Source organism: Branchiostoma belcheri, unplaced genomic scaffold (genome assembly GCF_001625305.1).
Source record: "Branchiostoma belcheri isolate BF01 breed outbred unplaced genomic scaffold, Haploidv18h27 scaffold84, whole genome shotgun sequence".
NCBI lineage: Eukaryota > Metazoa > Chordata > Leptocardii > Amphioxiformes > Branchiostomatidae > Branchiostoma > Branchiostoma belcheri.
This window is the reverse complement of record NW_017804509.1, coordinates 790218-801765: the sequence shown is the minus strand read 5'-3', so window position 1 is coordinate 801765 and position 11548 is coordinate 790218. Positions and strand designations below refer to the sequence as shown.

At 41.1% G+C, this 11548-nt stretch overlaps 2 protein-coding genes across 2 annotated transcripts in view; both read right to left on the bottom strand.

The window, feature by feature from the left end:
- LOC109486944 (phosphoethanolamine N-methyltransferase 3-like) overlaps positions 1–1782 on the bottom strand; it is an 11894-nt gene extending 10112 nt beyond the window's left edge. Inside the window, exon 1 of the mRNA XM_019790856.1 lies at positions 1696–1782. The gene's annotated coding sequence lies outside the window, so the exon portion shown is untranslated. The remainder of the gene's footprint in view (positions 1–1695) is intronic.
- Positions 1783–2906: 1124 nt separating this feature from the next.
- On the bottom strand, positions 2907–9116 carry LOC109486901 (fumarylacetoacetate hydrolase domain-containing protein 2-like). Its single transcript, XM_019790808.1, has 10 exons — positions 9069–9116; positions 8506–8613; positions 8240–8361; positions 7708–7809; positions 6609–6723; positions 6028–6087; positions 5401–5563; positions 4268–4376; positions 3644–3731; positions 2907–3107 (listed from the first exon to the last, which is right to left on the bottom strand). The coding sequence occupies exons 1-10, from the start codon at positions 9114–9116 to the stop codon at positions 3045–3047; spliced, it is 978 nt and encodes a 325-aa protein (XP_019646367.1). The 3' UTR covers positions 2907–3044.
- Positions 9117–11548: the final 2432 nt, after the last annotated feature.

Genomic DNA, 11548 nt, shown 5'->3' with positions numbered 1-11548 from the left:
TAATCTGCAGTACAGTAGCATATGCCTTATGACTGGTTAAACAAATGAAAACAAAGAAGAAATCATGTCAATAGAGCCCAAAATGGAAGATTTAAAAAATCCTGTCAATAGTGCCAAAAATGGCACTGCTGACAGGACGATCCTGTCAATAGTGTACAAAAATGGCACTGCTGACAGGACGATCCTGTCAGCAATGCAGTATTTCCTGTTATTGACAGGATAGTCCTGTCAGCAGTGCAGTATTTTCTGCTATTGACAGGATCGTCCTGTCAGCAGTGCACTATTTTCTGCTATTGACAGGACGATCCTGTCAGCAGTGCAATATTTTCTGCTATTGACAGGACTATCCTGTCAATAGCCTCAGGCTATTGCGAATTACGTTGATTTTGGGGGAGGCTGCCTACGGATTACGAAGAACAAAAAGGTCTGATTACGCCTTACGAAAAAGGGCATGCGGGCCCTCGTCAGAGGCTGTGGGAAAGGGTAGAAATTGGTCCTGTTAAAGACAGACAACATACAAGTTTTTAAGAGGACAAGTTTTTGAATATGTAATCACTCGACATGTGTAATTCAGCCAACAATGCATATGGTTGCCAATCAATGTGATTAAACAGTTTAGCAGTTATGACGCCAGAATTGCCCCGAGGAAGGTGACAGATGGTCACAGAAACGTCGACTCAGAATAAAACACTTGGTTGTACCGAGTGAGTTTAAATAGTCCGCTAAAGGAGTACAATTTGCCGATCTTATGTCCACTACATGTAGCTCTTTCCAGCCTCTTCCGAAGCCCGGTAGAAGCTAATCTCAAATAAGGAAAATGTGATGATGAGATAAAATGCTTCACGTGTTTTAGCAGGTTTACAGGCTGGGGGTTTTAATTTAAGTAAGCAGATACCAGTGAGCTCATTACTGCACGTGTGTGGGTGACACATATAATGAAAGCAACAAAAGACACAAACACAAACTACCAGGAAAGGATGGTTAAAGATGTGCGATCGTACAATAAATCTCAGCCTCCTTCGCAGACCTGTTGGGCGTCGGCGTTACTTTTTTTTCTGTATTTAGCGACGAGAGTTATGCCGCAGAGGGACGATTTTGCCGCCGAGGGAATTTTTGCTGTGGTGAGAAGGTTTCGGCAGCAAAATCGTCCCTCCGCGGCATATAATAACCCGCGTCGCTCACAGAAAAAAATAACGCCGTCGCCCAACAAGTCTGCGAAGGAGGCTACTATATTAAAAAGCCCAGATATGCGCGACTTCGGTACGAGCCACCGCTTGGGCTTAACATCTGACCTACTTTTAAATTAGTGCATTTGCATGTATTTCTAGCCCAAGTAGCCCCGCCCTCACTACTTACTAAAGAAGTTGCTGAAAATTTGAACAATATGAACCGTACTACAAGAGAGTGAACAGTGGCTATGCAAGAAAATCTTCGTTCTAGTTTTCGATCGGGGCGCAAAAAGCAGTATTTATTAAGGTATCTTCCGTATCAGGCTTATAGAACTGAGGGTTTGGTGGTCTTCGGCTGTTTTCTGATTAGCCAGTTCTAAAAAACGGGGGTAATTCAATCAGGCCGGCTATGTTGTCTGTATGCAATCAGAAAATAAGCACATGAAAGCTCCCAAAGACCATAAAGACCCCCAAACCCCCCAGTTTTTGGCATGCTATGGAGGCTAAGTATAATAAGATGACTTACTTCAATCTGCTTGTAGGAGAGGAGCAAAAATCTCGGAATGCAGACACCGGGTCGCACGCGGCTTGTCAGTGGTGTGCGGGTGATCAGGACGGGAGGACCGGTTTAACTGGCTCTGTGGTGTCCTGGCAACGCGTCAGCCACGCCCCTTTTAAAATGTAGGCTCAATTGAGCCCCTGGTTTAATACCAAGGGAATCTAAAAAAATGGCTCATCAAAATAAAAATAAAAAACGTTTAATCATTAAGTAAATAAGAAAATGACAGCACTGTGTCTATAAACGGAACTGGTCTTACTGGTTCTGGATACCTAGCCACACCCCTTGTAGAAATAAATGTGGATTCATCGCAATTAAGCCCCTGGTTACCAAGGGAGTGTAAGAAAATGGCAAGATCAAAATTTTAAAAATGCTTAAGTATTAAGTAAATAAGAAAACAACAGCACGGTGTCTATAATCTATAATCCGTTAGGGCCAAATAGACTAATAAAAATGACAACCCCTGTTGCAAAATGTACTGCTATGACCTGCTAACTCCTAGAATATAAGCCAGCCCGGGCCAATATAACCGGGCCAAAATCAGTTATCAGGACGTAAGCTCTCATTGATGTCCGTACTTTGGTCACCTCGGATATTTGCATGATTAATGAGACATGCTGTGACAGCTATGCCATGTTTAAACTTTCATACATTGGAAGTTTTTGATTTTAATTTGGGTGGAGAAGATGCGATTTATGCAGATGAGGACCTTATTTCCATATCTGATGAGAAACTTCTTTTGATAATGCTTCATCGGAAATGGAGATAACCTCGTATTTGTGCCACAGGTGGGTTAGGTTGAGGATGCATCATAATACTTCATGTAGTACGTGAGTTGTGTAACTTAGGGTTTACATCATGTATCTGTATCAGTATAGCCGGTATAACCGCCTTTCGGCGTAACACACCAGCATCACAGTGGTATTCATTCATTCATTCATTCAATCATTCATTCGTTCATTCATTCATTCATTCATTTTCATTCATTCATTCATTCATTCATTCATTCATTCATTCATTCATTCATTCATTCATTCATTCATTCATTCATTCATTCATTCATTCATTCATTCATTCATTCATTCATTCATCTTGTTCCCACTGAATCCAATACAGGTGAAGACCACATAACATTATAATCACCAGCATTTGCCTTCTATAATTGTAGAACACGAATTTTATTCCCATATTTTCTGTGGAACACTTGTGTACTCCTTTATAAGCAAATATTCGCACATTTTATAAAATTAGTTGGAATAAAAAGAGCTGTCAGAAGGCATCTCCATGACGACCACCCTATTCCTGATGGCTCTGCTTCAAACCACCTTGTTCCTGATGGTCCCAATCCCATCAATCTCACATTCCACCACATCCCCACGCTGAAGGACAAAAAGAGATACAGGATATTAAAAAATAAGCATTTATAAGAGGGGCTACTCAGGTATTTTTTTTGAAAGAACGATTCCACATTTTTATGCCACTGAATCAAATGAATCATCAATAATTTTGGGACAGAATGCTAGTTATTGACTGACACAATTTCAATGTTTCTTTAATGTGCATTGTATTTTACAGCAAACTTTAGGCAACTATTAAAAGGAGGTTAAAATCAAGATTTTTAACCTCTTTGAGGCAAATAATGGAATGAATGGAATCACTATTTTCATTACTATTTATTACATACATTTACATTTATACATTATTATCAATATAATTGATTATTAATGTAAACTGGCTAAAAGAAGAAATTGGAAAACAAGAAAAGAGGCAGGCATATCTAAGAAATCAAATTGGTGCGGCCACACAAAAGTCTTATCATCATCATTATCATCTTATCATGCCTCTGGATTAAATACGTCGTCCTGTGCCCTGTTAAAAAGTCTTAAAGGAATTGTTAATCAATTAAGAGACAAACCTTAAGGAAGACAGGAGGCTTCCGGAAGACCCCCACTCCTGGCGGTGTACCTGTCAAGATGACGTCACCTGGACATAGAGTCACTATCCTGGAGTTGGAGAATTACAAATAAAGGCAGAATGAATCTGGTGAACATTACATGGACACTGAGTCTAAATAAACATTCATATCTCTGCCCTTATTCAAGACCACTGGTACTTTGTCAAATTATTCCGATACAGGCAGGCACACATTTTTTCTGAACCTGTTCCTTATTTATTTATTTATTTATTTCATTTTATGTTTTGTTTTATGATGTGAAGCACTAATCCAGTACTGTGAGAACCAAAGTTCCGGATTCTGCATGAGCAACTACAGAATATAATGATAAAATGGTTTTTATTGTCCAAACAGTACCCGTGCAGTCGCAGCCTTTATACGGCTGAATTGATGCAGGGTATCACATAATAATCAATACAGATCACAACAATGAAATAATAATACACACATGATACACATATTTGTTCCACAAATTTTTGTGGAACTGTCGCAAGGGTTTGTGCGGCTGCCATTCGGCGCCACAAGGTGACCTCAATACGACTTGCCTCTCTCACTAAAACATACGTGAAAAGTGAGAGTAATTACCTTGATATCCAGGCCACCAGGGTTGGCACCTGGAAGACCAGCTGTTCAGTGCTGCTGTCCTGGACTGTGTTTCCGTTCACCCGACACCGCAGGCCGAGGGTATGGGGGTCTATGGACAACAAAATATTCACATATTCTCTCTGATCGCACCCTAAACCACAGGCCCTGGGTATGGTGGTCTACAGACAATAAAATATTCTCTTTTTTCTTATATTCTAACATTTCATGACTAGACATGGTAACAGCACACTCAAGTAATATCAACTTATTTTATGTCGCCACCAACACAGAGGACAAATACAGGACAGGACACTCGGGAAGTCATTTTGTGTAAAGTGCCTTTCCCAAGGGCACAAGATTGGTGGCATGTCAGAACACGGGACCTCTTGGTACTGAGCTAAAGTCCCAAAAGGGGCATCCTGCTCAGGAAAAAAAAATAGGTACTCGCCCTGCAGGTGCGGCCAGTGGTGGTTGTGCCATGAATGACTAACAAGCTAGTGCTATACAATAATGTTTGTGTTGAAAAAGAATAACAAAAAGTGATGGCCACACTGGGACTTGTCCATTATTAGCTCTGGGCTTGGGGGAGGCCCATGTGTAGGGCCAGACCCCACTTGAACTGGTTAAGTGGGGTGACTGCCACTAGGTTTGGAGGCAAGGTGTTCCACTCAGTGACAGTTCTGGGGAAAAAAAACTTCAAACTATCTTTTTCACCCTCTGGTTAAGGTCTTACCTGGAATCTCATCCAAAAAATCAGTCCAATGCATAGGAGATCAGGTTTCTGTCACCATAGAAACCAGTCATCCCAGCCTCGAACACTATGACAACAGACAGTCGGCGTAATCGTACATTACACTGAACGACTTGTTACACGTAACCTTTGAACATCTAACTTTAAACATCGACAGGATTAAGATTCTATTAGACTTCTTAGAGAATATCTAATGACTAATATATAGGCATTGGCCATCAAGCTTCTGGGGGCCTAGCCTGAGTGGCTAGCTCTCAAGTGGACAACTCTCCATGGCCAGTGTCACCAACCAAAGGTAGTGGGTGCTACCTGAAACGTCTGTTTCCAACATCATATTGAGTTGATTGAGTAGCTGTTTTGGGGCATATAAAACCACACATACCTGGAATCTCATCCTTCGTGACGATCGCGGGCCCGAGCGGACAGAAGGAGTCAAAGGTCTTTCCCAGAAGCCATTGCCCGCCGTTCCTCTTCATCTGCCAATCACGCGCACTGACGTCGTCGGCAACGGTGTACCCGGCAACGTGGTCATACACATCCTCCTCCTGTGAGATTATAATAGATACTAGTAAGCATGTCGGCAGAGCATACTGTACCTACGCGAAACCTGTAATGTATTGTGCATAGCACTCCATCAGAACGTGTCATATAAGGTCTGACTGGTCGTATTCGTGTATATAAGGTTGATATCCTGTCTGTATTTTCCAAATGTTATTACGATTAAAGCTATCCTCTGCAACAGGAAAAATTCTAATGCAACTGTGATACCACACATCCAATGAAAACTGTGAAAAATCAGGGATTTGCACAGGTACAGTACGTTCTGCCGATGTGCTTGATTTTTTTTGGGAAACATGGTGGTCTACTGGCTTTTTAGTATTAAGGAGAGGCCTTAGCAGACCCCAGTACTGCGTTGACTCCTTGTTAAAGGTACTTAACACCTATTTCATTGTTTTTATTTAATTTCACTCACGAGAATGAATGGAAAGAATGAACAGCCTGTACCTACCTTAATGTCTTTTCCCTGTTTCCCAATCACCACAGTCATCTCCACCTCCCAATCTACCTGCTGTAGAAATACAGTAAAAACGGGTTAACTTTTTACAGAGTGTAAGGGTTAACATGTATACATGTAAAAAATTAATCTCAAACTGGTAAAAGACCCAACATTGTAAGTGTTGATGTACCATGTACTATGTATAAGAGCCACACACACACACACACACACACACACACACAATAAAATTAAGTTTCAGGGAACAAAAATACTGCAGCTTTGCAGTTGATACTATTTTGTGATACAAAAGTAATATCTAGAACACAAATATTTGCAGTCATGACTTTCTTGTGGAGACCAATAAAATGGTATCACAACATCCATGAATAGTTTCATCAGGTTGGTAATTCACTGAGTAAAGAGACTTCTTTTACACAACGGTCACCAAAACGTCAGTTAAATAAAAGACTTGGTTGTGTAAAAAGAGTCTCTTTACTCGGTATCACAACACGATTTACACTTTTTCTCTTATTACTAAGCTAAAAAAACCTTCTGAGAACCGAGAAATTGCCTTCACATGGCCCGAGGCTTACATCACTGTTGTCTGGATGGATGATGTCATCCTCTGGACCGGTGATGGTGTTGCCAAACTTGGAGAAGAAGATGGGCTCCTTGGGAATAGGGGCATTCTGTTCCAGACAGTGGTCTCTGGATGGAGTGGAAGAATAAGCTACGCTTTGATGCACGCCTTTCTACTGTAGCTGTAGTACACTCTCTTTACTTTCCTACCAAAAAGACTCTGGTCTACTGATGGGCAGAACTCTTTTCCATCTGTGTGTTATTTTGAATATTTGTTCACAATTTGAATAAGTGACTGATTGATTGATTGAACTGACAGTGTAGCAGTATCATCGTCAGATAGATAGAATATGTGCGAGCTCAGTCTTTTGGGCAGGAAAGCGACAAAGAGAGCATACTAAAGCTGTATGTATAAAAGGCTAACTTATCTAGGCTACGAATTAATAAGCTGCTTCACAGTTTGAACTGCACAGGTGATGTTTGATGCATTGTGAAGAAGCTGAAGGCGGTTTAATGGAAAAAGGAGTCCAGTCCGATTGGCAGAAAAAGCAGTCCAGTCCGATTTGGGGGTGGAAAAAGCAGTCTGGTGGTTTCTACGAAATTTTACAAAAGACCATAGGCACAACATTTTCTTGAGTGTGTACTTCTAGTTTCTATGGGTACCTCGAGTTTCTGCTTTTTCCGCCAATCGGACTGGACTCCTTTTTCCATTAACCTGCTGAAGGCTGCTGTTAGCCTGAGTGTCAGGCTGTCAGCCTTTTTAGCTTTTTAGCTTTTTGGCCTGTAGTGGATTGTGGGGAGCAGATGAAAACTAAAAAGGCTGACACTCAGGCTAACAGCAGGCAGCTGTGACAAACGAAACATGACTGGACATGGTATCAAGCATGGACCAGACAAGAACTGTTTACAAGTTTGTCTCTGTGCCTTCACCTTTAAATTAAGGGTTCAAAGTTGAAGCAATATATTGATTAATTTTGCAGTACAGTCACAGTACGTTTCAAACACATCTTTGCAGGGGAAAAGACAGTGCCGAAGCTGTGAAAGCAAAACAATTGTGAACATTTCAAGATTTACAGAGTATAATGGTTATTTTTCTGTCGGCTGCATGCTTACTTGTAGTTCATCCCTACACAGATGACTTTGCCAGGGTTTGGGACAGGTGACGTCAGGGTGATCTGGTCTCTGCGTAGAACGTGCTGTCCTGCATCCATGGCGCTGAGAAAACAAACAAACAAACATAACAAGAGTTTAATACAGGTCATCTTTCCTGCTATATATGCTTATGAGATTATACTGTCACAGTGGTGTCTTTTGTTTTAGAGTACTGCCCTTTGTACTTTTGACATGACAATTTATATGGGAGGATTTTCTAATCCCACCCCCGACACACACTTCTGTTAAAGAATCTTTGCTTTGTGCTTTGTTATATATTACTAATATAGAGAATAATTACTGAAACCTAAGATTAGCCCTACCTAATTTACTACTAATAGTAATACTAAGTAAGACTAAGAGAGACTTGCTTATGCCATCCTTTATATTGCTAATAGCTTCTATTTCTAGCCGAGAGCACAAAAGTCACAAAACTTTTGGTTGTGCACGTGTCAAATCAAGATTCTTCTATCTCACAACCATGACCCCTCACCTTTTCGCGGCATCCATTGCAGACTGTCCCGCTGCTAAGAAGCTGCACATGTCCCGTGGGAGGGCAGGGCTGGCTGCTGACAGGTCCAACACACCTCCTCCTGGTGCCACCTCCACTCCAACCTACATACATGGGAACAACACTGTAACATGTCCCAGGGAGGGCAGGGCTGGCTGCTGACAGGTCCAACACACCTCCTCCTGGTGCCACCTCCACTCCAACCTACATACATGGGAACAACACTGTAACATGCCCTACCTACATACATGGGAACATGCTCCAGGGGACTGGAACTGTAACATGTCCCTGGGGAGGGTGGGGCTGGCTACAGACAGGTCTAACACACCTCCTCCTGGTGCCACCTCCACCCCAACCTACATACACGAGAACAACACTGTAACATCTGTGTCTGTGTCTCTATGCTGGCTATAGCTGGTATACAATCACCCTTCAGCTATACAGATACAGCTTCTGTACAAAAAGACAAGAAATTCTGCTTTCTGCTTATATATATATGACCAAAGAGTCATGGCAGTGTTGCAAATCGCCCCACGTATACCCCCCCCCCCCTTTCCACCACCACTTCGGGGCACGCCCCCTTCCAGCTCAGCAAGTTTAAGATGATTCTTCAATAATTGACTAGAAAATTCGAAGATGGTGCAAAACATTAGAGTGTTACAAGGGAGGGAAGGTGCCAACTGGTCTCAATAAAAAGTGATTTTCATTCAATTAGAAGTCCATGATGACTTTCATTCAAATCAACTAGTATAAAAGTCATTTTAAGCAAGAGTGCATACTTTCGAAGAAGAAAAAAGAAACAACCACCTACCCGCGGAGTACCATCGCTTCCCCTCTCCCTGAACGACACCAGGCGCATCCTGTCTGGACTACAGACACTGAAATGGCGTAATAGAAAGCCGGGTACGTCTCGGACTGTCGCCCTGGTCCGGAGAAGACAGTGAGCTCCCCAGGTATGGGTTAGAGTCCGAAGGAACGAAGTCCGGACGAACATGTCATGTGGCCGAGCAGGTAACAACATATAAGCTGAACTCTGACCCAACAGCTGATTGGTAGGACTGGCCCACTCTTGTATGGGGTGTTTTGGAAGAGTGCGTGTGTGCTTGAAAGCATGACTGTGTATGTTTGAGTGTATTAAAAGATGTACAACAGTAAATGTGTGTGTTTGTGGCGAAGTCCGGACTAACATGTCATGTGTGGCGAGGCAGGTAACAACACAGGCTGAACTCTGACCCTGCAACAGCTGATTGGAAGGACGGGCTCACTCTAGTATGGGGGTGTTTAGCAAGCGTGTGCTTTTGTGAAGATATGTGCCTATGTTTGTGTATTTAAAAAAATTTGTATTTCTGTGTATGATGATCTGTGTGTATTTGTAGATATTTGTGGGTGTGAACGATTTTTGGGCAGTGACCTGCTTCTGTGTTAATCAAAATATTATCTATTTTATTCATTCAGACTCCCTCTATTCCCTCTAGCTAGGGGACTGTCAGGTGTACAGTACCTATTGTACTGGTACTAGTAGCTTTGCATAAGGATACTAGTACAATACATAAATGGCCTTTATGCTGCATCATGTACTGCATATCTTAAATGATACGAACAAAGAAACAATAAACTATTATGAAAAGACAAAACGTTTTATTCCTTCATGTTGAATATTCTGCCAGCATTTCATTCATAAATAGTGTCATATACAAAACAAATTTTTCAAGGCACCAAATATTGCAGATGTCCCTCTACACTTGACTTGACTTGACATAGTTGCCCAGTAGTCCCAAACTATATGGTTAAATACACAGTCCAAATCCCACTTCCCATCTGCCTATACATGTACATACATTAAAGGCACTCTATGTAGTTTTTTGCGCAAAAAATTGAAATATTCTAATTATACTAAATTTCGGTGTTATTAGCAGTTACTATCACTTTTCAACACATTTGTGTCATTATTTCACATTTTTTTCGTATATTTTGTCCGTTCAAACAGTCCTTCTTCAGTTCCCGGTGCCACCGGTTTGCTCAGGAAAACAACAACAACATACAGGGGTTGCCCCCTGGGGTGGCTAATTGGCCCGGGCATGCCAGGCTTGATAGACAGGGGCAGACGTCACAAAATATACCCTCCTTAGAAAAAACTCATATCTTTCACATGAGGTGGAATATAATTATCAACTTAGAGTATTTTGTTGGGCATGAATAAACTGTGGTCATTATCCCTTCAAAAGAGATAAAAAATCTGGTAAACGATTAGGTATTTCAGAAACTGGTAAGCTATCAACTGACACCCCACTGGGATGTAGGTCAAACCACTGGGAGTGGACCATACCATATGTGTGGTTTGGCCAGAGGTTGAAGATCATTCACAGTTTTCTAAGCTTCTAAGGAGCAAGGATGTTGTATTTTTTGCTGTGGAGTATAATTTTGGAATACTAATGGGTTAAGCCAATGTACTATGTAAAGAAAAGAATAAAAAATATACTTTTTGTATTGTCAAAAAACTACATAGAGTGACTTTAATGCTTGCTTACTGCGTACATACACAGTAACACATATTAAATACATCACAGAATGTTTACACCTTAGAAACGGTAACATAAACAATTATAAGTCAAAATGTTACTATTTATCTATATACCTATTCATTATACAAAATGTAGTTTACGAAAGCCACTGTACTATTGTTACATGTCAATAGTTGTTTGCAGATGGGTATACAAAGTGTAGTTGTAGAAAACTTTACGAAAGCCACTGTACTTTTGGTACATCAGGCCTCGAAATTAACTTTTCCTCCTATTATCCCACTATTTTCCCAAAAATAAATTTCAATTGCCCCAAAGTAAGGATGAACTGTCCCAACCTGTTTTTGGGCATGACTTCAACTTGAAATCAACTTTATTATGGGTTCACCACACCACGAAGTGGTGTGGTGAAACCATATTGCTTTTTCTGATGTTTCTTCTTCTTCTTCTCCTCCTCCTCCTTCTCCTCCTGCCATTTTTTAAATGGATTCAGCTTCTTCATTTTAGGGCCCAAGGTCCTGAAATTTGGTATGGAGGTACAGTGGGCAAATACCCCTAGGCGTTTTTTAAATTATTGTGATACAGGCTTTTAGAATGGTTTTATTTGAGTTTTTTGGCTGTGTTATAGCAAATGTATTACTGTGTTAGGGTGCCTTGTTTACCACGTTTGGACATGAGTCATCACAATGGAATGCAGGGCATCAACCAATAGGCATGCAGCTTTCCTCTATACTTCTTGCTGATTGGCTGTTGGGATTTAACTTGATTAACA

Bases quoted from the DNA above. Each gene is read 5' to 3' on its own strand.
- LOC109486901 (XM_019790808.1), bottom strand. From the start codon at position 9,116: ATGCGCCTGGTGTCGTTCAGGGAGAGGGGAAGCGATGGTACTCCGCGG. The intron at 7,810-8,239 runs GTGAGGGGTCAT...TTGTTTTCTCAG, and splicing joins GCAATGGATGCCGCGAAAAG to CGCCATGGATGCAGGACAGC. The intron at 6,088-6,608 runs GTAAGCCTCGGG...GTATTTCTACAG, and splicing joins TCCATCCAGACAACAGTGAT to CAGGTAGATTGGGAGGTGGA.